A 27,231-nucleotide genomic window follows, 5' to 3' on the forward strand; every position below is an offset into this window, starting at 1 on the left:
AAATCAGCGCCGCTTTGCACCCAAAAGGGGTGTGTCCGTCTGAGTGAGAACGCTCCCCCCGTCCCCGCCCCCCGCTGATTCGTCCCCGGGGGCGCTGAACCTGGACCGGTGAAATAGGTGGTTTCGGGTGCGGGCCAGTGGGAGCGGGGGGCGTGACACACACACAATGTCGTTACTGTAATGCTTTCATGCTTGCTTGAATTTTGGGCTGATAAAACTACACAGCAACAACTGGACAATACCCACAAAAACGATATTTATGGGCAATTTGCGAGTTCAGACCTCAACCAAACAAGCATGTGGAGCCTCACAGCTCAGTGGATGAAAACATGAAGCCACGTTACAAAGCACAGCACTTCCCTGGCTCGCATTAGGCCTGGCAATTTTGTTTGCCATTGCTATGTCTATACATTGGTTTCTTGTTTGAATGCATTTATTTCTATTAGACCAGTGGTGCCCAACCAGTCGGCCGTGGTCGACCAGTAGATCAATGACATGCAATATAATTGCCACGAGCGATGGGATAATGTTAGCTGCTGAACAGGCTAAGCTAACTAGCGTTAGCCGTTAGCTTAGCGTTATCGTTAACCCTGCAAAACGCTCAAAAGCGGACTCCACAACACCAGTTCCATTTGTGAGAAAAGGGGGGTGGGTTATATTGACAAGGCTTGACAACAGAGGTTCAAATATAACTTCATATTTATTGGTTATTTGTTTATTATATCAGCATCCAGTCTCCACCACCGTGTTAACACACTTCCTGTGTTTACATTTTCGAGCATGACATCATCGCCTACGGCAAGCTTACAAGACCAAAACGTAAACCGTAAACAGAACCCGGAGCGAACCAAGACTGAAGTGTGTACACAAACTAGAGGGGGGAGAGGGGGGGGGTTCGCACCCAAAAGATGGACCAAGACGGAACGGAGCTGAATGGTGAGTGAGAAAGCACCCTAAGGTACCCATAGGCCTGCCGCGATAAGTAATAAATCGATTAATCGGCGCAATAATTAAAATAAATGCAATGATTTTGACGGGCGCGATTAATTGCTATTTGCGCGTTTGTTTTAATGAGGCGGAACCAGTACCCCTCGTCAGTCACTCCGTGTGGGGAGGCGGGCCGCTGGCGTTACTAGAGCACAGCACGGGAGCTCCTGTGAGCACATAGCTTAACTACATTTCTCAATAGTGTTGCTCCTTTTAACCAAGTAGCGTTCTTTGTAGTGTAGCTATTTTTAGACCCAAGTAGTTATTCGCTACTGCCCGGAGAAACTGGACTGCTAAATAAAGATTAAAGATCTAGCGTTGATGCTATTCAATATTAGCTAAATAGCTAACAAACTAAATACAATGTATAGCATAGCTACAACACACAATAACGTTAATACAATTACATGCATCATTGTTTACAATGAACGGGTGGGGCTAGTCAAAGGACTGGACACGGGGACAAGTTAAACATGAATTAATTTATTATAACAGGTAGTTTTGAGTCGTGCCTAAGTACGCACCACAGGGCTATTCTATACGGCTTTGACGCTTCCTCCTCATCGTTGATTGCCTGTAGTAGCTGCATCTAACGTTAGTAGCTAACGTTAAAACTAACCTAAAGTTAGTTGTTCACCAACAATCTCAACATTTGTTTTATCATTAGCTCAAAAACACAGAACCGGACGAGACAAATTGTCCGCTCAATACATTCTGCTAGGATAATAACAACAATACTTCCGCTCCAGACCGGTCGGTGGGTTTCAAAATAAAAGTCTAAAACACCGGAAAAGACGTTTATTTTGTACAGCGTTTTCCTCCACGAGTACATCATGTGATCAATCGATCTGGATTATTTTTGCCCATCCCTAGTTTATCCTGTGCTGAAGTCTCCATTCCAATAGCGATAGTATATATTTTGGTGTTTATTTGATTATCGTTTCACTGCCTTTTTATTTATTACGTTTCCACAGTTTTTTCCTCATACTTTATTAACATTTTGTACATGGTACCGCAAGGTACATTAATAATACATGTACATGTTAAAAGGATGACACAAAAAGCCAGACAGAGGGCTTGTTTCCAGTTTGTTTGTTTTATAATAAACAATCAAACTGAGCATTTTTTTATTTAGGATATTTAAAATGTCTTCCAATGTTAAATAAAGGTTTATTGCACTTTGAAACGGTTTCCTTGCATTATTATGCTATTATTATATTAGTAAAAATAAATAAAAAGGTTAATTGAAAACGTTTGGGAAATACATTTCTCAATAAAAGAAAATTCTCTCAAAACCGCAATAATATCGCTTATCGCAATAATTTCTGGGACAATTAATCGCCCAGCTAAATTTGTTATCGTGACAGGCCTAATTGTACATGTCAAAATACTTCCCAAAGGTCAGTGAATACCACGACCACAACACCAGAGGGAGCTCAACAAATCATGTTAAAAGGAAAACTCCAACATTTTGGGAAATTAGCTTATTTAACATCTTCCCTGGCGTAGGACAAGAAGATACATACCTTTTTTGTCTCTGTGCATGCATTAGGCTTAGGGAACAGCCGCTCCGTTAGCGTAGCTTAGCTTCATCACTGGAAGTGGGGGGGGGGCAATAGCCTGACGTTCCCTACAGGGTCTTACACCCCTTCCTGACAGGCAGCGACGCGAGCGAGCGTGATTGCGAAAATGATTAAAATGTATTTGTTTCAATCAGACTATCCTGACCTGCCGCGAGCGACAGCGAACTGAGCAGCGATGTCGTCCACCCCTCAGATATTCGCTCGCTGTGTCTCTAGTTGAGCGATTACGCGGCCGAGTCCCGCCCCTAAACACTTTTTATTGGTCAAGAATCGCAGGCTGCTTTGCCCCCCCCACGTGTGCTTCCAGGTAACACACACACACACACACACACACACACAGACACACGCGCCGCCTCATATCAGGACAGTGTCGCGCGCGATTTCGTCTCCAGTTCGCTCGCTCGCTCCCTGTCAGGAACCGGTGTTACAGTCACCAAATACACTCCAAATACAACTCCAAAACGTTCCTGTAAACATGTTGTGACCCGTGTATTTACCACGTGGAGAAATAAAAAATAATTGAATTCGACAATTACGTTTTCTAAGCAGATATACTCGGAACAATTTTTTGCCTAAGCACTCATCTCTGGGCGCAGTGATTTCAGTGCTACTTTCTAACGTGACGCTGTGTTTGTTTACATTCTCATTTCATTCAAATGATCCGAACCGATTGAAGTTTATGGATACCATGACTTGAAATCCTCTTATCTTGACGATTAAAAGCCTCCCCAATTTAGAAAACAGTAATCCAATGGCTGGTATTGATAATATAATATTATCTAACCTAAAGTTAGTTTAGGTTCGTGTTAACGTTAGATAATGTACAAAATAAACGTTTTCCGCTGCTATAGACGTCGCTCTTTTATTTTGAAAACCCAGAAAGGAAGTCGTATTTGCTTTAGCGACCGTCCGGGTCTGTGTTAGCTCCGGTTAGCTTCGTGCAGTAGTTAGTAGGGGTGTAACGGTACGCGGATACGTACTGTACCACGTCAATGTGGTCCTCCGGTACAGTACGGGCTGTGCACCGTACGATTGCAACGTTACGGAACCTTTTTTTGCGGAACTTAAATCCCCCCGGCCCCCGGTATAATTTGTACAGTATTTATCTTTCCCATCAATGACAGACTAAGTTTTGACAAGTTCAATAGACAATCTTTGTGGTAATAAATTCACCTGCATTATATCCTTCAATCCTGGAGTAAAAGTGACACCCAAATAGACCAAACCAGATGGGAGCCATTTAAATCTCCAATTCTTGTGGATATCCGGGGGGCACAATCTAGACAAAAACGTATGTGTTATCTTCATTCCATCCTCTTTCGTTCCAGACCAAGGACAAGATACACAAGGCATTTGGCTCATCAATATTTTAGCAAGTTCGCAAGGTGCACACCAGGGATGGGAAACGCGAGACTGCAGCAAATTTGTATATATTTATAATATTAAATGTGTTAAATAGGTCAGCTTTTGTTCAACAGTGCTTTGAGAAGGGGGAGATATTTGAAATATCAAGTCAAGATCATATGCTGCCCAGTTTGCTCCACAGTCTGAGGATTAGAAACGCTGTTTGCTCGTCATTGAAAATACGTTGTTTTTTTTGCACTGTACGGAACACCGTTGGTCGCTTCTTCCACTCTATGGAAATGCTTTGCCTTTTCCATCCCCTATTATAGTTAAGCGGGTTCGAAATTAAGGGGGGCTTGGGGCAAAATGCCCTTGAAAATTGACCAAATGCCCTCGAAAATCAGTTAAGGGGGGCAAGAAAAGCCCCAGACACTTTGCACAGATGTTTAGCCCTTAGTATGCACTAGAGATGGGCATTTTAAAGAAAAATCCAGATCGATTGATCGCATGCTATACTCGAGTGATCGTGTATTAATCGAAAAGGAAAAAAACTTAAAAAAAATATATATATATATATTTATTTTATATTTTTTATTTTTTAACTTTTTTTTGTTCATTCACGTATGTTTAAGGAAACCAACAAACAGTTATAATCTTACACATACATGTGAAAAAATATGTAAAAAATAAAAATAAAAATTTATAATTTCGATTTTTTTTTTGATTTCTCTCATAGCTACGATTAATCGATTACGCACACCCATCCCTAGTATGCACACGCACAGTATAATATGCATGTAATACATCGTTTGTTAATAAACTGTGTTACTTGAAAAATTTTCACTGAATTTCTTTGTGTGCTCCTAAATTTTTATTTAGATTTTATTTATTAACATTTTATTTAGGAGCACATGTGCTCCTTGGGAAAAAGGTTAGCGTAGAGCCCTATATATGGAGACATTAACATTACGTTATCAAACATAGGGACGAAGACTGTAAAAGTGTCGACAATGTTTTATAATCTTTATGTTAATTTTCATCATAAAAATGTGGTGCCCCCGAAATACAAAGAAAAGCCCCCGAAAATCAATTAAGAGGGGCAAAAAAAGCCATGGATTTATTTTTATTTTTTCTAACCCTGAGCGGAACTATTTTTTTTAAATTTTTTATACATGTTATTCCTCTGGTTTAAAACAGCACAAAATATTAGTGAGTGCCAAAACTCAAAACTTGTATATAAAGTATAAAGTCTGAAGCTGCTCCATAGACAATGAATTGGGAAAGCTGATATAGATTAAACAAGAGCGCCATGGGGAATGTTCTGAGTTCATAGGTACATTTCTTCTGTTTCAGAACTGAGAACACTACTCCCATGCATTGTCAATGGAGCAGCTCTATACTTGATGACATCACAAGTTTGATTCTTACTTCTCTGGTTTATGGCTTTGGGAGAGAGTAGCTCATATCCACAAATATTCATTGAACTGTCTTAAGCCATGGAAATAACATTACATGTTTAAATTTGAGTGGTAATAGTTAATTAATAGTTTAATAGTTGAGTTGTAAGCCTTTGCATTTTCATTATTGATTAGTCTTATAATATAGGGCAGGTGTTGTGAAGGGCCAGATTAAACCGAATATATATATTTATTTATATATATATATTTAATTGTATTTGTATATTCTCTAATATTCCCTGATATCCCTTGTATATTCCTTGTACAATATGCATTGAATATCCATTCTAGCCTACTGAACATCCCATAATAGTCTCCATTCTACTATTGGTCGAGACCTTGGTGCCAGGCTGCCATACCCCCCAGACCCAGTTCAAACGTACCGCTCAACATGTACGAACAAGTCCTAGTTCCGCGTAGGAATCTGGCTACCGCACCACTAATGGTACTATTTGTTCATAGTGCGTATATATACTGCGCTACTAAAGTAGGACTTCCTTTTTAGTCCAGTTTCTTACCCTCCAATAGAGTGACAGACGTAAAGCCTCCCCGCGACGCCACGTGTGGGAGTAAGGCCAAGTTCGGCCTACCATCGGTATTGAGACATCGTGTATATTAATATTTGAATAGTCATATTTGGCACTATATCGTCGAGTTGGACGTAGTCTATTAAGCTAATAATAGTCTATTCATATGTAGTGCTTCGTGCGGTGAGAATACTATCGTAGTCAGTACCCCCATCGTTTCGGGTAGAACTGGCTGCTTATCCAGGGTGGCCGACCCCATGTGAGGCTGCACCCGAGGAGCCCCAGAGCCGACGAGCGAGTGGACCTGCATACCGGATTATTCTACCGACGACAGCCCGCCTTCCCAGGCACGGATTATGCTTTGTATACAGTGATTATTCTATGGATAAAGACCAACACTGCCGTGTGTTGGAAACCCCCCCCCCGGAGAGGACGACAGGTGAGGAGACGCTCTACACGACGAGGTCGCTTCACGTCTCTCCATCGTGGACCGGAGGAAGCCGGCCCACAGAGAGTCCAACTGCTTTCATCTGTGGATCGAGGATCGCTGAGGCACCGAGCCGCACAACCGTGGGTTCTCCCAGGATACCCTCGGCCAGACGGATACAGCCAGACTCTACCCCCCCCCCTTCTCCAGTTGTCTTACAAGCGACCGGAATCCCCCCCTAGTGTATCCAGTTCTATAATCATTAAAGTATCATTGCTATTATTCCTTAAATATTCCAGGTTGTATATTTACCGCCTGCGCCACCAGAGATTGGACGTTCTCTATTGATATACCAACGAATACTAATTTGCCATAAAAGTGCATCCTATTTCAAATCATAAATGTAATTAAGTGATTGCTCTACATACCTTTTGCTATGTATTAATTATTATTAAACGCAGACTTTCGACTTGGTACATTTGTGTTGGATCGTTTCATCTACGTGGGAGTGTTTACCATAATTATTTATGCCTAGTACTGGGTGGCCAGAGTCTAAAGTACAAGAGGTAGTGGTAGTAAGTATCATATCTAACAATACAGTCAGGGAATTGTACCCCTCAGTTACAATTGGTCCTTCGAGCCGGATGGTAATTAGTGTAATATTAATATAGTGTTATTAATATTGAAATGGCCTATGATGAACACTCCACGAAACGATCCTCCTAACCAACGCCCGCAGCGCGAACGACGGCTCCCTCAGTACTTAGAGGCTTACGCTGTCAGTCAACAACCTAGTCTTCTACTAACAGTAAACGCGGTAAAACTAGAAAGTAAAGTATGTCTAACCCCAACGCCCAGACTACCCCGACCATAGAGGCCCCTACGGGTTCTAATGTAACTGACCAAGCTCACGGTGGGGACCAGTGGGAACCAGACATGACTTCACACCCCGCCAGTACTGAAGAAGTAGTCCCCGATGAGTCCCGGGAGGAATACAACGCTACCGAGAGAGAACTCGGCACGGAAGAAGACGGGGAGAGCACCGTGGAGATAGAGCTCCAAGGCTCCGCAAGGAGTACCCCGAGGGAAGGCTCCCCTATACAACCGCCTTCTCCCAGCGAGGCAGAGAGGACCCTACAGCAGGCCTTCCTCATCAGCCTGAACGCCGCTGCTGAACGCGACCGACTGCAGATCCAGCAGCGGAGCGAAGAAGAGCATATACGTCTAGAAATAAGACGCATTCAGATGGAAGAGAATGTGGCCCGAGACCGAGCAGACAGCCAGCGAGCAGCTGCTGGTGCTTTACGGGACGCAGAGCGCGACAGACAGCAAGCGCAACTAATAGAACAGCTGATCAGACGGACAACACCCTCTCCCTCCGCCAGAGGCTCCAGGAACTCGTCTAGACACACCTCCAGGGCGGCATCCCCTAGCCGAGTAAACAACCCTGAACTTGACCAACAGACGAGGTCTATACCCCCCACAGACCACCGGTCCAAGCGAGACCTAGCAACCGGGAAGGAGCAGCATATCCTGTGGAGAGGCTAAACCAGAGACTACAAGCACTGGATGACCTAACTGAAGACGAAGAGGAAGAGGAGGAGAGCCGCACCCGACGACAGCACAGTACTCTACCGGACCAGGAGGTCCGGTACAGCCCAGGCTATACTCCCGCGGAGCTGCGCTACAGACCCCCGACTCTATACACGGGTGAGCACGACGCACGACCCGCACCGAGGAACAGCACCTGGACAAGCGGGCCATGGTACACTGCCGGTACCAGCCCATACCAAGGAGCGGGAGGAGACTCGCCTAGGAGGCCTCTCCCCCAACGCTCGCCGATGTATCCACAGTCAGCGTCATACATTGGCACGCCTATGGTACCCGACTTCACCCAAGAGAACCGGGCCCAGTATACAGAACTCTGCATGTGTCTGGAGACCATGTTGGTGGATGTATTGGATGAACGCCATAAATACGCCATCCTACTGAAGCACTTAAAGGTACCCCGCGCACATAATATAGCGCTCGCCTACGCGACCTCCACCACCCCATACACAGCAGCGCTGGTAGCATTGGACAGGCCTGTACGCTGCGACGAGATCGTCGCAAATTGCCCCCTAATTTGGCCGGTGCGAATGAAAAATTATATCTACTCGCAAGCTTGCGAATAGTGATTTCACCCCTTCATTCGCATTTCACTACACTAACATTAGCCTACAACCAGGGCTGTACAGGCGACATAATGTTGCGGTTGTAATTTCATTAGACAGACCAGCGCGGACATTTAATAACATGCAATTTAATTGACACGAGCAATGGGCTAACGTTAGCTGGTGGTCCTGAGTGAAGCAGGGACGGCGGAGCTATAGGCTAACGTTAGCTGGTGGTCCCGAGTGAAGCAGGGACGGTGGAAAAGTGAGGAAAGGGGGTGGGTTATATTGACAAGTGACAACGCTTGACAACAGAAGTTTAAACATAACTTCATATTTATTAGTTATTCGTTTCTGTATATCATCCACTTTCCATCTCCGTGTTAGACTCTTCCTGTTTACATTCGAGTGTGACGTCATCACCTACGGCAGCTTAGACGATCAAAACGCGAACCTAGAACAAAACCCGGGGGGGGGGGGGCTGGCTCTCTTGTGCGTTCTCGCCCCCTCTCTCTCTCTCGCTCTCTCTCTACATTCAATGATTTAAAGTAGCCAAACGTTACAGACAGTATAAATACTAACTGGATAGTTGATGATAAACATTTAATTTCATTATCTGAAATATTCTAAAATCATTAAGTCTGCTATAAGCCATTATCCCTTTGTGTGTAATTATTATTTTCTCACAGTAGTATATATATATATATATATATATATATATATATATATATATATATATATATATATATATGTGTGTGTGTGTTTGGCTAAAGTGGATAGAAAACACAGTACTGTGCAAAAAAAGGGCACCCAAGAGTTTTTATATAAATAGTCTTAGATGTAAATACATTTTTTTATTAGTGTGTCAGTAGACTACTCTTAGTACATTTTCATTAAATTATTTTTTAAAGCATCTTCATGGTTTAATAATGCAAACATATGTTGCAGGGACTTATTATAATCATATTGGCGTGACTGTATGCATCAAAGGGTTAAATCAAGCATTTTAAGTGCTTTAGGAAATGTCAAAATATTGCGATATATATTGTGTATCGTGATATGGCCAAAAAATATCGCAATATCATTTAGAGGCCATATCGCCAAGCCCTACTATAATGGTAAAATAGTTATTTAAAAATTTGCCCCTAAAAAATATTCTTTGCCCCTAAATTTCTCATTTAGGGGCAAGTGTGCCCCTAGTGAAAAAGCTTAGCGTACAGCCCTGTTGGACCAGAGGTATGGGCGCATATGGGACTACGTGATCCAGGAGATCCGACACATCGACCGCTTACCCCCAGCAATAGACAATCGAGCACTGGACGACCTGTCCATCAGAGTGCAGTCCCTGGTAGGGATGTTGGGAGCGCAGAGAGAGAAGGGGAGGCATGAACTTTACGCCAACTCAAATGTGGAAAGGATCTTGGAGAAGCTGCCGCCCACTCGACAGGAGCGTTTTAGGCGGCAGAGAGACCACCGAGACCCGAATGGCCCCGAACCGAACCTCCTCGATCTAGCAGACTTCCTGGCGAGAGAAGTCAGCAGCCTACGGCTAGATACATTCGGACGGAGCACCCCTGGCTCCAGAGAAGGAACCAGACGACTAAATGATGGAAGAAGATCGGTGACTGTGATGCACCAATCGGAGTCAGTACCGAGCAGCAGGAGCCACAGTACCCCCTCCAGAACGGAGAAGTGGAAGATAGTGTGCCCCTACTGTGAGAAAGAACACTGGCTAGCGCAATGTGACTCCTTCCCCAAGCTGAACGCGGAGGAAGCAAGTCAATGGATAAAGTCCAACAAGCGCTGTTTTCGCTGTGCGCGCTCACACATGGCAGCCGAATGCCGCTTAAAGAAAAGGTGCACCAAGTGCGATGGAGCCCATCTGGACATACTTCACGACAGTAACAGACGGCGCCCTTCACCCGCACCATCCAGCAGCAAAGCGAGCGTCATGTACATCGATCCCGCCAGCAGCAGTGGAGCCCGAGTACTCCTAAAAGTAGTGCGTGTGACACTAAGCTACCAGAATAAAGTCCTGGACACTTACGCCGTCCTCGATGACGGGTCAGAGAAGACCCTTCTGCTCGCCTCCGCTGCGGCCCAGCTAGGGCTGCGGGGAAGCGAAACCCAAATGACAATTCGGACAATAAGACGAGATTTGAAGACGATAAAGGGCGAGAATGTCTCATTCTCTATCGCAGCAAGCGGCCAGCCTGAGCGACGGTACCAGATTACAGACGCTTTCACCAGCCAAGAAATAGGACTGTCGCGGTACACATACCCCGTCGCCAAGCTGATGGAGAAATATGCACATCTGCGCAAGTTACCGATCCCGCTCATAGACAATGCTATGCCGACCCTGTTGATAGGCTCCGACCATGCAGAGCTCATTGTCCCGATAGACCGGGTTCATACCGGACCCCGAGGCTGTCCTGCAGCAGTCGAGACCCGTTTGGGATGGACTCTCCAAGGCCCGCTCGCCAAATCTCTCAACCGAAGTACAGCCACTAGATGTCTCCACTCCCGAGTCACAGAGGGAGAAACCGCACTCCTGCAACACGTAGAGCGGCTATGGACCTTGGAACAAATGCCCTTTAAGAACGGAAAGAAAGACATTCGCTCTAAAGATGACATTTACGCCATTCACCTCCTCGAGACAGGGACCAAGAGAGTCCCGGTCAACGGCGTGTTGAGATACGCCACGCCACTCCTGCGGCGAGAAGGAATGCCTACTTTCCACGCCAAGACAGACGCCACAGAACGGTACCTGCTGAACACGGAGCGGCGCTTAGCCAAGAACCCCGCCCAAGAGAGTGTATACCGCGCCGAGATTGAGAAGCTCATCACAGCGGGACACGTCACAAAGATGGACATTAAAGAGGCTGACCAGACCACTGAATCGTGGTACGTGCCTCACCACAAGGTCCATCACAACGGTAAAGACCGCATAGTATTTAACTGCAGCTACCAGATCGGATCCCAAAATCTGAATAAAGAGTTACTGCCCGGTCCCACACTCGGCCCCTCCCTACTCGGCGTTCTACTTCGCTTCCGCCAGGAAAAGGTGGCCATCAGCGGGGACATTAAAGGAATGTTCCTGCAGGTGAGATTAGTAGAGGAGGACAAGCCCCTGTTACGGTTCCTATGGAGAGAGAAGCCAGGAGATGAGCACCCAGCCATCTACCAATGGGAAGTCCTCCCCTTCGGAACGACGTGCAGCCCCTGCTGTGCTACATTTGCACTACAGAAACATGTAGCAGAGGACCCAGCAGCGGACGAAGAGGTCCGACACAGCGTAAAGAACAGCTTCTACGTAGACAACTGTCTACAAAGCCTTTCAACACAGGAAGAAGCCGAGGCTCTCCTGATTAAACTCTGCGCCTCATTGATCAAAGGCGGCTTTGATCTCAGGCAGTGGGCCAGCAGCGATCCGCAAGTACTGCGCAGCCTCTCCTCCGAGGACAAGGCAGCCAGCAGCGAGACCTGGATGGCTACAATCCCGGGAGAAGCCCAGGAGATGACCCTGGGATTGGTGTGGCGATTCAAAACAGATTCGCTTCACTACAGACACAAGCCCCTGACTACGGAGCAGGGAAGGCCGGCGGCGGCGCCGACCACCAGACGGAGTGTGTACACAACACTCGCCCGACAATATGACCCGCTAGGATGTATTCTACCGTACACCACCAGGGCAAAAATGATTGTACGAGCATTGTGGGACAAGGACCAGGGCTGGGACGACCCCATTCCCGCACACCTTTGATCCACCTGGAGAGAGTGGGAGATGGAGCTCCACTCACTCCCAGGCGTTAATATGCGCCGAAGCTACTTCCCACCCACGGTGAGGCCAGAGACATGTAAAATGGACTTACACGTCTTCAGTGACGCCTCAGAGGTCGCATACGGATCAGTAGCCTACTTGCGGGCCCAAGAAGAGGGGGGAGAGATCTACACAGCATTTGTCCTCGCCCGCTCGAGAATAGCCCCACGCAAGCAACAATCTATCCCACGTCTAGAGCTCTGCGCAGCCCTAGCCGGAGCGCACCTAGCCACGCTCATCCAACGTGAGCTCACCATACCGGTGTCTAGAACAATCCTGTGGTCAGATTCCACGACAGTACTCGCCTGGATCAAATCGGACTCATGCAAGTACAAAGTCTTCGTGGGAGTCAGAGTCACCGAGATTCAAGACTTAACCGAAGAGTTAACCGGAGAAACAGAGTGGCGCTACGTTGATACAAAACAGAACCCAGCTGACGTCATCACCCGGGGAATGCCCCTAGATGACCTCACCCGTCGCAATGTCTACAGTGACGGCCCAGCATTCCTAAAGCTCCCGGAAGGAGAGTGGCCCACGCCTATCCCGAGGGAAGCAAGTCAAGAGGAGGCTGAGAATAAGAAACCTATGTTCTGTGGATTGAGCACTGTTATCTCCGCAGACCCCAACATAGATGATTGCACTACCATAGAGAGTGCACAACAAAGGACATTCCTGCGGCACCACCCGGAGTGTAAGTCCCCTGCTGAAATGTCAGCAGCTAACTACGAGGAAGCAGAATTGCTTCTACTGCAGCGAGCCCAGAGAGACTCGTTCCCCGATGAATTGGCCTGTCTACAGGGAGGAAAGCCCGTCCCATCCGACAGCAGATTAATTCATCTGGCCCCCGAGAGCGACGCTCATACCCTCATCAGAGTGGGTGGTCGCCTACGCAGAGCCCCCAATCTACCGGATGACATTAAATACCCGATCGTATTGAACAGCCGACACAAGGTCACAGAGCTGATTATAAAGAAATACGATGAGGATGTACATCACGCAGGAGCAGAAAGAGTCTTCGCGGAGATCAGACGTCGTTACTGGATCCTACAAGGAAGAGAGGCGGTACGACGCTTCCAGCGAACATGTCTAGACTGCCGCAAGTGGCGCGCGCAGCCCAGCATACCAAGGATGGCTGACCTTCCTCCATGTCGCCTCCGAATCGGTGACAAGCCATTCCACTCAACGGGTATGGACTGCTTTGGCCCGCTGCACATAAAGAAAGGAAGAGGAACCGAGAAGCGGTGGGGTATTGTATTCAAATGCATGACCACCAGAGCGATACACATCGAGCTTCTCCCGACCATGAGCACAGACTCATTCCTTATGGCCTTCCGTAGATTCACATCACGGAAAGGAAGACCGTCTACACTATTGTCCGATCATGGGACAAACTTCAAAGGCGGCGAAAGAGAGCTGAGAGAGAGCTTCCAAGCTATGGGCCCAGAACTTAAGACCCACCTCGCTCCAGCACAGATTGACTTCCAATTCAACCCCCCAAACGCACCCCACTTCGGTGGTACTTGGGAACGGGAAGTGCGTTCCATAAAGACAGCCCTGTACGCAGTACTTGGGGCCCAGACTGTGGTGGAAGAAGTCCTAATGACAGTCCTCACGGAGATTGAGGGAGTATTGAACTCTAAGCCCCTCGGCTACGTCTCCAGCGATGTGGCGGATATCGACCCAGTTACCCCCAACACACTCCTGATGGGGCGGCTAGATCCCACGTTACCCCAGACAATGTACCGGCCTGAAGAAGCGAACGGCCGACGAATGTGGAGGTACAGCCAAGTATTAGCCGACAAGTTTTGGAGCAGTTTCCTACTGCACTACCTACCGTCTCTACAGACCCGCCAGAAGTGGGTAAAGGAGAGAGACAATTTGACAGAAGGAACAGTCGTCATGATTATTGATCAATCACTGCCCAGAGCTATGTGGCCGGCCGGCCGCGTAAGCAAAGTGATCACCGGTGCCGACGGCAAGGTCCGAGCAGCTGAAGTGCTTGTCCAGGGTCGCACTTACACCCGTCCCGTGGCGAGGCTCATAGAACTGCCCCGACTCCCAGACACAATCGATGATGACCATGACCCTATAACCCTATGACTTTGTGAAGTTGACTGACCCCTACAGCAAACCCTTATGTGTAAATAGTAGGGATGGGTACCGAATTCGGTACTTTTGAGGTACCGAACCGAAACACGTCGGTACTACCGAGTATCGAATCAAGTGAGAAACCGAAAAAAAAATAAAAAAAAAATAAAAAAAAATATTTTTTATTAATTTTTTTTTTACTTTTTTTTTTTTTTTTTACTTTTTTCTTTTCATGTCAACGTTCACACGCACAATATATGCTTACCTAGGATTTGACTTGATTCAACAACAAAGCAGTCGGAGCAATGACGAGCCGAAAACTGTCGAAATTGTAGTTATTTGAAGTTTGGATTTTTTTTTTACGACTGAGGTAGGTAAATTAAATTTCGACAGTTTTCGGCTTGTCATTGCTCCGACTGCTTTGTTGTTGAATCAAGTCAAATCCTAGGTAAGCATATATTGTGCGTGTGAACGTTGACATGAAAAGAAAAAAGTAAAAAAAAAAAAAAAAAGTAAAAAAAAAAAAATCAATAAAAAATATTTTTTTTTATTTTTTTTTTATTTTTTTTTAAAGTACCGAAAAAAGGCACCGTTGGGTACCGGTATCGATTCACAGGTACCGGTACCGGTACCGGTATCGGTTCAAATGTGAAAGGTACCCATCCCTAGTAAATAGACAACGCGATTAATCTGTCTCTGCTTAACTGATTAGGTCTGGGACCAATCAGGGGGTGGCTGTTGTGAAGGGCCAGATTAAACCGAATATATATATTTATTTATATATATATATTTAATTGTATTTGTATATTCTCTAATATTCCCTGATATCCCTTGTATATTCCTTGTACAATATGCATTGAATATCCATTCTAGCCTACTGAACATCCCATAATAGTCTCCATTCTACTATTGGTCGAGACCTTGGTGCCAGGCTGCCATACCCCCCAGACCCAGTTCAAACGTACCGCTCAACATGTACGAACAAGTCCTAGTTCCGCGTAGGAATCTGGCTACCGGTACTATTTGTTCATAGTGCGTATATATACTGCGCTACTAAAGTAGGACTTCCTTTTAGTCCAGTTTCTTACCCTCCAATAGAGTGACAGACGTAAAGCCTCCCCGCGACGCCACGTGTGGGAGTAAGGCCAAGTTCGGCCTACCATCGGTATTGAGACATCGTGTATATTAATATTTGAATAGTCATATTTGGCACTATATCGTCGAGTTGGACGTAGTCTATTAAGCTAATAATAGTCTATTCATATGTAGTGCTTCGTGCGGTGAGAATACTATCGTAGTCAGTACCCCCATCGTTTCGGGTAGAACTGGCTGCTTATCCAGGGTGGCCGACCCCATGTGAGGCTGCACCCGAGGAGCCCCAGAGCCGACGAGCGAGTGGACCTGCATACCGGATTATTCTACCGACGACAGCCCGCCTTCCCAGGCACGGATTATGCTTTGTATACAGTGATTATTCTATGGATAAAGACCAACACTGCCGTGTGTTGGAAACCCCCCCCCCGGAGAGGACGACAGGTGAGGAGACGCTCTACACGACGAGGTCGCTTCACGTCTCTCCATCGTGGACCGGAGGAAGCCGGCCCACAGAGAGTCCAACTGCTTTCATCTGTGGATCGAGGATCGCTGAGGCACCGAGCCGCACAACCGTGGGTTCTCCCAGGATACCCTCGGCCAGACGGATACAGCCAGACTCTACCCCCCCCCCCTTCTCCAGTTGTCTTACAAGCGACCGGAATCCCCCCCTAGTGTATCCAGTTCTATAATCATTAAAGTATCATTGCTATTATTCCTTAAATATTCCAGGTTGTATATTTACCGCCTGCGCCACCAGAGATTGGACGTTCTCTATTGATATACCAACGAATACTCATTTGCCATAAAAGTGCATCCTATTTCAAATCATAAATGTAATTAAGTGATTGCTCTACATACCTTTTGCTATGTATTAATTATTATTAAACGCAGACTTTCGACTTGGTACATTTGTGTTGGATCGTTTCATCTACGTGGGAGTGTTTACCATAATTATTTATGCCTAGTACTGGGTGGCCAGAGTCTAAAGTACAAGAGGTAGTGGTAGTAAGTATCATATCTAACAATACAGTCAGGGAATTGTACCCCTCAGTTACAGCAGGCCTATGGCAAACATCATGCACCATGCGAGAGAAGTACTCATGGAATACATGTTTTGTGTATGCATGCTATGAATGCGTAATGACTCTTGGTGCTTGTGTTTAAAATGGTATATAGGCTATAATGTGGCTTAGGTGATATTATTGGCTGGATTTCACCATTAGCAGCTTTTTAATTAATCAAATGTAACACCCTATACTGCTCTCTTCAGGTGGACTTTTGAAATATTGTATTCCCAATTTTCCACTCCTGCAAATTGTGGGCCACCTTGCAGACACATTCTCCACCTAATTTTATTTAGTCATATATTCCATTGTACAAGTACAGTATGCAGTCAAATGCTTGTTGCCAAATCCATAGAAGATTCGTTTTTATCTTATTGTCAATGTACACAACATAATTGAAATGCGTCTTTTCGCATATCCCTCCTAGTTACACATAGTCCCCCACACACATGCATTTCATCAGAGAGGTCAGAGCGCAGGGTCGCTTGTAGTGCAGCACCCCTGGAGCAATTATTTTGGGGCATTGCTGGGGCTTGCTCATGGTGGGATGGTGGGTGCCGTAGATGTAATACCATTCAGTCACCAGATCACAGCTAGAATGGGGATCGAACCAGTGACCTTTTGGTTACTGGCCAGTGGCCAGCCTCTTTACCTCTAGGCCACCCTGTCTACCCATAAGTGTGTTACTATACAATAAGTAACTATAGTGAAAGTTAAGTAAGCTAGTATAAACTAGGAAACATATACAAGAGTGGATGGGCTGTCACATATTATAATAATAAATGTATTAATTTGTAGTGCACTTTACATTTGGAACCAAATCTCAAAGTGCTACAGGGTAAAAACATAGGCTTTAAAAACAGGTAAATAGGTTAAAACTAAGAAAAAGCTTTGGTGAAGAGGCGTTGGTGAAAAGATATAATCATAGATGGGTTGTACTGTTCAGCTGGATGGAACCAGACAATATGTGCCAAGGATTGGGTATGTGTATTTGTATTATTCACAGTATATCATTTTATTAAAAAATATATAAAGAAGAATATATAACATTTTAGTGTAATATAGAATCAATTCATGATATGTATAAATATTGCCTAGGGCACCAAATAAGTCAGGGCCGGCTCCGTCTTTATGGACAGGCTATGCTGTGCTGCTCTGGCTCTGGGCTGTGCTGCTGCTCTCTACAAATTAATATATTAACAGATGCTACATGCTCCATCATACACATGGCTGCTTTCCAACCCTTAGCCATAGTATAAAAATGGAATTTGGCATATGATACGGAAGGCCATCATCAGCTTAAACTCATTGATGACTGCTACCCTTGACCTATAACATAACCATAACAGAGACCATGTATCGACAGCCTGACCTGCACCAGGCCAAATAAGGCCACCACCTTGTGTGACCATTACGTTAGCACAATACTGCAAACTATCCAGTTCCATAGCCTGCTCAATATTCTCACACAGCGTTCAAAATAACACACAAATTATTATGATTTAATTTACTGTCAAAGACATTTCCCAATATGAATTAACCAGATCAACTTCAACAACACATCATCAACATGTCCACTGTATGATTAAAAAATCTCAAATGAATGACGTTACTTGTACAAGCTTTAAAATGTCTTCCAGTTTAGTAATTTGCCAGGCAGTCCTGACTCCTTACCCTTGACAATAATCCATCATCTTCCTCTTCTGTCCTCTCTTTCCTCCATCTTTCGCCATCTTTGAGAGTAAAGTTATCACACACATTAACCTTGATAACGTACTTTCTAGGGGTGGAACGGTTCACAAAAATCACGGTTAGGTTCATATCACGTTTTGGGGTCATGATTTTCGATAGCCCCTTCCCACTCTGCGATGCACAGAGTGAATCCACAGTCACTTGCTAGTCCGTAGCAAACCAACCTAGGTTTACCATGAAGGACTGGTTCTGCCCGAACCGTTCGTTAATACAAGTATCACAGAGAAATGTCAAAGGTACTCACAGTTGCACGAGGGTTTCGGACAGAGATACGTGATGGTTTGAAAGTTCGGCGTTGCTAATAAACATTTTAAATAATTTGTGTAAACATGTGAACATCACAGAGGCAGCGTTGCATCAGAGTGGCTTCTTCTCTTATTCTGCATTTGTGACATGCCTGGTGCGCTCAGCATGCAACGCTGCCTCTGTGATGTTTACACGTTTATAAAAAATATTTAAAATGTTTATGAGCAACGCCGAGCTTTCAAACCATCACGTATCTCTGTCTGAAACCCTCGTGCAACTGTGAGTACCTTTGACATTTCTCTGTGATACTTGTATAACGAACGGTTCGGGCAGAACCAGTCCTTCATGGTAAACCTAGGTTGGTTTGCTACGGACTAGCAAGTGACTGTGGATTCACTCTGTGCATCAGTCACGAAAGGGGCTAGGTTTTCGATTCAGTACAGCTCAGCGGGGGACGATTTGCCATTGCTAATTCAAATAGTATTTGGTAAAAACAAAAAAGAACAACATTTAGCCTTCAATGCATTAGCTGAAAGCATAAGGAACACATGTATTTATTATACAAACATACTATTTTTCATTATATGTGGCCAGGGAACAAAATAACTGGGCGCCCATCGCCAAATGCGTGTAGATTTACCGTCTGGCGTCTAAAAATAATAGTCTGCCCGCCAGCTGGCGTGTAATTCATATCGATACTCTTATTTTGAAAATCCTGTGCGGGTCTCATTGCCGCCCCAAGCGCAGATCCAGTCATAATATCTGGGCTCCGGCAGCTAGCAACGTTCAGGTTAATATGATACTCTTATTTTGAAAACCCTCTAGCAACTCCGCGAGTCATATGATATCCGCCCAGTCCGTGTTGTTTCTTGAAAACAGAGCAGCGTTGTAAACAGAGCAGCGCTAACACAGCAGTGCGCCTACAGGCGCGAAATAAGTCTGATGTTTTTTTTCTTCTCACAACGAGTCCAATGCAGCTACATGCTTTGCACCGTCGCCATTCCTTTATGCCCACATCGCCCGAAATTAACGTTTATGTACCAATCACTACAACGTTAACGTCAGCTAACAAGCTAATCCTGATGATCAGACGAGGCAGAGCCACAGTAAATAGCACTGAGGAAAGGGAAATGGGGGGGGGGCACTCTCCCCTTCCCTGTGTGTGTGTGTGCGTTTGGAAAGACGACGGAGTCACTAGTCAGGACTCAGGACAGGAGTATATTATAGTAAACTGAGGATTACTGAGGATGGACAGATAATGTTGATATTCAAATATAAAAATTTTTGAGAGGAGTGGAAGTTTGAAGACAGACTACAATATGATGCAGGGGTGGTGAGTTGAAACAGTGTGCGTGTGTCCCGACCCCACTTCTATGTTTCAATAAATGATTTGCATTTAAAACTATTAACGCTGACTCATTCCTTCAGTCCACTCAAAATTATGCTAATATTCCTTATGTTGTTTATGATATTAATTGAAAATAGCATATGAGAGTATTATATATAATAATAACACATGGCGATATACTAAAAAGCTATTTATAATTTTTGGCTAGTAAAAAATCTGCCCGGCTGGTACTTTAAAAAATCTACCAGCCAGATGGCTGGTAAGTCAAAAAGTTAAGTTTGTTCCCTGTATGTGGCTCTCTTAACCCTTTTCCCGCCAATAACGTTGTACGACGGGTTTCAAGTTCATGCAAATTCTGCCAATAACGGCGTACGACGTGATTCTGATCATAATTTCATATTTTCGCCATGGTATTCATATTCCACTCACGGAGCCTTGTCAGATGCTGATAGACTCAGCACAACTCTGCAACGCTTCAATACTGACACCTGGTGGCTGATCGGCGAGTTGCCAAACCGGAAATGCCTGTTGCAGCTCGGTCTAATTCCGTCCGGCCACTCGTTTTAGCGTCCCGGGACTCAATACACACACCGTGGATATGGATCTTTGCCATAACTCAATAATCTACATGAATTGGGCGTGTATTAGTAATATACAAACCGGAAATGGATCGCCTAGATCCCCACCACATAACGTAAGGTTATGTATATAACCAAGTTCTATGAATTATGGTGACGCTCAGCATCATTCTGCACGCACTTCACTTCGTGCACGAGCACTGAATAAAAAATTCCACAATGTACCTTTACATCCCAACATTCGTCTGGCCACACCCCTATCCGCTTACCTTCATAAAGCAGGTGTGTGGTCACCTACTCGCCTCCTTCCCAAACTTCACCACAAGGCGAGATCAAGGGCTGCAGCGGCGTCCTGATGCTGAGCGTCACCATAATTCATAGAACTTGGTTATATACATAACCTTACGTTCTATTTCATTATGGCTGCCGCTCAGCATCATTCTGCACAAGAGGAGCTGAGCGGGAGCCAAAGCTCGACAAATGTACCCCGCTGAGGCTCCCCACAACCATCAGACCGGGGAGGACAGAGCCCCCTGACCCTCCCTAATGGAGGATACCCTCCCTATTCTCCACTTGCACAAATTGAAAGTAGGCACTTCCGGCTGACTTCCGGTTGCCAATAGTACTTCCTGTCCCATCCAAATACATTGGTTTTAGCTACTTTTCTCCCCTTATTTAAACAACTTTGTCGGCACAGAGAGGCAATGAAACGTTTGTATTATTATAGTATAGAATGTATTTAATAAGCAAACGTTTGTCAGCAGGGTTTTTGGGCTGTATTTCATGTAAAAACGTTTACTGTTAGTTTCCTTGCTCAGCCAGCATTAGCCTTCATTAGCTAACAGAAGCTAGTGGTTAAACAGGCCGGATTAGCTTTGAGCTAACTATCTTTCCCGACCCATGTATTCCCATTCTAAACATAACGTCAGTTTACAAAACATGACCCGTCTATATAACGTTGAGGAACAAATTATAAGTGTGTGGGTGTGTGTTTGTGAACATTGGACTGTAAACAGAAAATGCATCACAGTTAGACAGTAGCTACTGTTAGCTGCCCTCCGGATTAGCTTTGACCTAACTATCTTTCCCGACCCATGTATTCCCATTCTAAACATAACGTCAGTTTACAAAACATGACCTGTCTATATAACGTTGAGGAACAAATTATAAGTGTGTGGGTGTGTGTTTTGGTGAACATTGGACTGCAAACAGAAAATGCATCACAGTTAGACAGTAGCTACTGTTAGCTGCCCTCCGGATTAGCTTTGAGCTAACTATCTTTCCCGACCCATGTATTCCCATTCTAAACATAACGTCAGTTTACAAAACATGACCTGTCTATATAACGTTGAGGAACAAATTATAAGTGTGTGGGTGTGTGTTTTGGTGAACATTGGACTGCAAACAGAAAATGCATCACAGTTAGACAGTAGCTACTGTTAGCTGCCCTCCGGATTAGCTTTGAGCTAACTATCTTTCCCGACCCATGTATTCCCATTCTAAACATAACGTCAGTTTACAAAACATGACCTGTCTATATAACGTTGAGGAACGTTATCTCCCGGGAGAGACAAAACTCCATCCCAGTTGCCCTATAAAAACGCTGTTTTAATAACGAGCAACCAAGGCGCACTTAGCCCCCTGCGTGATTTTTTTTATCCACTTTTTCTCCCATTTTCTACATTTTTCTCCCATCCCAATTTCGTATCATCCAATTCAACCCTCCCCTGTCACGAACGCTGTTTCTTACCTCCCACAAGCCGGCTGCAATGTGGACTAAGTCATACATAGCACAAGTCCCCTCCGGTACTTGAGGTAACAGCAGTCGCATCTTTTCACCTGCGCAGCTCGATCTCTCAGTGGCGAGGAGTAACGCGTGGGAGGCTCACGCTGCCCTCGACACTTCCTGATTCTACTGCGCAGGCGCACCAACCGACATTTACATTTTTACATCCCGCCACCCTCGCCACAGGGAGGAGACGGAAATCCCCAGAAAGACTTCCCACGTGAGCTGTATAGATTGAAAAGAATATATTGCAACATTGAGCCAAAACAGTTGGGTTAGGGCTCTCCGAGGAGGAGGCACTGAACCAATACACACTCCATAATCGAATTGAATCGAATACACACACAATAGAGCAGAACTCCTTTTTTGAAGTTCTACTCACCTTGACAATCTGAGGAGGAGGCTCTGAACTCTGAGGAGGCTCCCTCACTGGGAAGGAGAGTCCGAACTCACAGAAGGCACTTCTCTGAGGAGGAGCTTCATGAGGAGGAGCTCTGACAACTCCCTGAAACAGATCCATAACATGGACCTGAACAACCCACGGAAGTCTTACCACTAGAGACGCGCTCAGTGACGTACTTTCTTACCCTGTAACGTGCCGAACAGCAACGTGACAGGAACCTTGAAGGACAGGTGGTTTTAACCCCTGACCAACAGAAAAGGGGAGGAAAGGATTACCAGTTCACCCCGACCCCTCACCCATGATATGATGTAATGACAAATAGAGCATGACACAGTCATAGCATGCCACATGAAGCATCCAACAGCCTCACATAGCTCATGCGCTAACCTGCTACCTGAGTTTTACTAAGGAAAAAACACAGAACAGAGAGGGCCCCTTTAAGAGCCCCGGTCCAGACTTACACATGTGCTTCTGTGGGCCAAACCTAACCCAGTTGTAGATCACAACGACACACACAACCCTTCATCACAACAAAAAATGGCAAAAATACACTCTTACTATAGAGGAACGCCGTTTTTCATAACGAGAGAAGACAGAAGTCCTCGATTATGTATTGGCCACAGGCCTTGCTAAGCACACATGAGAAGTGACCAAACAACCTTTTCTTTAGGAAAAAATAGTTTCTCAAGCAGAAAGCACAACCCCAGCAATTAAGCTGAGGGTTACATCGTATCCCCACAAACACAGTGACACAATATATTGTAACCAAACATGTCTGAGAGGGGGGGGGGAAGCCCCAGGGAAACCGGGGGGACACCCCTCCCATCTTACCCTTGATACGACCAAGGCGAACAGGCACCTCTGTTAATGTATGAACATGCTGTTCATTGTCATCACAGGCAGAGAAAAAAGATTCATTCCTCAATAACATGTCACTAAGCATAGCTTTACAGGTTTAATTAACCCTCTTAGTTGTGAGTTCACCCACGGTACAAGTACAACGTTACATGAACACACATGTTCTCATCACAACCAAACCAGTTCATTTTTACACACGTAAAAAACAACGCCGATTTACTACAGAGAGAAGCTATACCAGTGACAAGACAATTCACACACAACACGCGTTGTATCCTCAATGTATTGCAGCAATACATGTTTTGGAAACATCGTTATTACAAAACATTTAGAAGGGAAGAAAAGAAGAAGTGTTTAAAGTCCGGAGGACTCCTACCTTCACCCAGAACGCAGGCCGAGAGAACAGTAACACAGGCTAACGGGACACCGAGTTGAACCCAGCATCTCCTGCGCCGGTGACGAGGGTATGTCCGCAACGCCACCCAGCCGCCGTTCTCCATGTTGACGAAGTCCTCGCTGGCACTGGTACCCGGGTGTAGGGTCGACTAACATCCTCTGTCAAAGATGACGTCGTAGTCAGAGTGTTTTAAGGCATGTTATAGTCACAGTATCGTTTCAACAGTGTAGCATTAAGCTAACAGCCGTCCGACTGATAGCAACAAGCTAACGTTTACTAGCCTGGTAAACACAACGAGCTAGCGCCGCAGCTAACAGCTGACTGGCTAACACAGTAGGCCACAAACTAGCACGCCAGCTAAGCAGCTATCACCTGAACTGTACACAACGACATAACAAGCCACACTTCAGACAGGCCGCTGTCCAAGTCCCTCCCCATCCTAAGAGGAAAGAGAAAAAGAATGTCAAACACAGTTTCCAACGGTGATTTACCAGACATACAGCGGAGCCAGCACAATTCCCATCCGGGCTGCAGCCGACTTTGAGCATGGAACTCCCGATAAAGAAAATCCTATGCCCACATTTCCTCGTTAGGGTGTACTTCCACATTTATGTGAAAGATGGGGCCTGCACGGGACAGAGAAGCATCCGCTCGTCCAGAGAATCCTGGGTTCACCAGGTCCTGGTCGCGGCCCACTAGGTTGACCGTTATGGGCGTCAGACCAAGATCCTCCGTCCGTTGCTTAAGAAACCGAGCAGAGGACCCCAGTCTGGAGTCGGCGTTCGTAAAATTGTCAGCTAACCCCCATAGCATAAACCGACAACCAGAGCTCGCAAGCAAAACAATACTCACCCCACCCGGAAGCAAACCCGATTTCTCACAACAGTCGGTGCTTCCTACAGTCCAGCTGTATGACCGGAGGGCAACCCCATCCAGCCGCAGCAAGGAGGACTGCAGTCGGGGAGTACATCAGCGGCGCGAGCCCCTAATACGAAAAAGCCGGTGGAGGACAGAATGATCATCATCTTCCAGACACTCCAGTGACGAAGACAATATCGCCGTATTTTCTCAAAAATAGTGAGAGAGAAAATAAAGATATGATGTCGACGTATCTTCCCGTTCTTTTGTTTTCCAACTTTCTTCTACTAACAACCTCGTCAAGTGTGGGATCTACCGAAGGCACTTCCTTGTGGTGAAAGTGAAGAAGGAGGCGAGTAGGTGACCACACACCTGCTTATGAAGGTAAGCGGATAGGGGTGTGGCCAGACGAATGTTGGGATGTAAAGGTACATTGTGGAATTTTTTATTCAGTGCTCGTGCACGAAGTGAAGTGCGTGCAGAATGATGCTGAGCGGCAGCCATAATGAAATAGAACTGGGATCTGTTTGCTCCACTCTCATCACCCAATGGTACGAGGAGACTGACGTGAGTTTCAGAGTTTTTGTTTATCATTTTTTATACAAACTGCTCTGATCAATATATCACACTACATGAAGCATCTAACGACTATCACGGAATTATAAACGACCCCCCCCCCCCCCTCCGTTCACCCGTGCATGATCAGTCATAACCCTTAGGACCATGTACAGTTGAAATTTTTAATATAGCGTCGATCGGTATCAAACTGCATTTGATGATCTAATATGCATTTGTGCCTATATCTCACGTTCTGGGAAATACTGCAGAAAACGATATAAAAACATATTTATACTCTAGACGTATTTTCGTATAAATGTGAATGAAAAAGTAAAACGTTCCTACATCCTGAACGATAGGTAATCGATGTTGAATGGGCCATAGTAATGTCAATTTAGCAATACAATTTAAAAAGTTATAGCCCTGCAAAGAAGGTGAACATATCCATAGACTTACAGTACTGGCAGAGAATGGTATAAGATGATCAAAGTGGTGGCAGGGAATGGGATAAGGGGGCGTGTGCGACGTGCGTGTCAGAGTAACGTTTCCCCCCCACTCGGGAGCAATCTAGTTGTGTCTGGTCACTTTGTTCTGGAGGTCTATCCCGTGAATGTGTTGGGAATGATTGAACAATTCTGACTCGTGCCCCTTCCAAATTTGGAAGTCACCTGTTGCTGAAGTGACTACGAGAGGAAATGTTAACGTCGTGGGCCACGGCGTTATGCACTGAAATAGCAACGTACCCGCGACTGCATTGGGCTACATAGTTAGCTATAAATAACAACGTTAAGGATTTGATTATGGATTTTGCACGGTTGCCTCCATCGCTGTTCAATCCATCCCTGTCGTAGAATAACTAACTCTGAAGTGCCCCCAACTCGCCCAAAGAGCAGACAGCGATGCGGGAGAACATTATGTGATATATAGCTCTTCTTGTCCACTTACCAGTACGCATTTACAGACATTTACATTTCCGAGACAAACGGACTGACACAGCTGTACTCAATATCTCGCCGGGACAAACTAAATGGCCCCGCCCGGGTTTGGACTTAAATGCAGCGGGCGTGTTCCTTATTATCGGTGTTGTCCACAACATATGACAGTAAATAGTCGAAGGCTAGTTATATCAGACCGTTCCTGCTCACTTTAACCCCTGTTCACAACACAAACCTCAAAACAAAAGTAGTGTAAGGCCACTATGTGCACTATGGCTACTAATTGAATAATTTAACCCATACTTCTGCGTGCAGGCGATACGCGTATCTCTTCAGGATATGTCATTTCAACTGGGTTGGTCCTTTTAGTTTACCTGCGTTCGAACAGGAAACCCTGGTCCTATAATCCAATCTGTAAAAGGCGTACCATTTTCTCTTTAGATGAATCCCAAAATGAACTCACCAGACACTGTAGGGATTAGGAATGGGATCGCATATAAAAGGCATACACCACTGTAGAGGATATCCAACACCATAGCGGCCATGACTTCCTGTAGGATCTTCTTCTTCTTGAGTCCAGCTGCAATAGACCACTACACTTCCGCGTTACATTGAAATCGGGGAGGAGATTGCGGGGGGAGCATATGAATGAATGTGGACGAGAGCCGTGATGTAAGTGGTTGCCGATAAATACGGCTGTGGGGGTGCTAGAGACATGATCGAATAGACGTTTATGCGCCTCGCTCTCCTGAACACGGCGTGACCCATAACTAATCGATCAGAACTAAATCGGCAGAGAAAAAGCCCATTTTAAAGCACCTATTCCGCATGGACATGCAGAGTGCCCATGGAGTCTGGACGACGCGAGATGACGCTCGAATGAATGTGGACTGTTCTATCAGAGGGGGGAGCTTCGGTGGCCAGTGTCCTTTCAGCCGAACAGGATAATGAAAAAAATGATCCCACT

The 27,231-nt window shown here is 45.4% G+C and overlaps 1 protein-coding gene across 2 annotated transcripts in view; it reads right to left on the minus strand.

Moving 5' to 3' along the window:
- The window catches only part of LOC311230144 (uncharacterized protein), a 46,239-nt gene extending 19,383 nt beyond the window's left edge, over positions 1-26,856 (minus strand). The window contains exons 1-2 of one of the 2 annotated variants that reach the window (XM_084316322.1): positions 26,728-26,798; positions 18,220-18,278 (exon numbers count right to left, since the gene is read on the minus strand). Coding sequence is in view for 1 of the 2 variants with exons in the window: in XM_084316321.1 (XP_084172447.1) it covers positions 26,728-26,809 (82 nt within the window). In the remaining variant the exon portion in view is untranslated. Of the gene's footprint in view, positions 1-18,219; positions 18,279-26,727 lie in introns of both variants that reach the window. The other variant, XM_084316321.1, reaches the window with a different exon arrangement.
- Between the last annotated feature and the right edge of the window lie 375 nt (positions 26,857-27,231).

This window comes from Notolepis coatsorum (assembly GCF_963971535.1).
Source record: "Notolepis coatsorum genome assembly, chromosome: 6".
Taxonomy (NCBI): Eukaryota; Metazoa; Chordata; class Actinopteri; order Aulopiformes; family Paralepididae; genus Notolepis; species Notolepis coatsorum.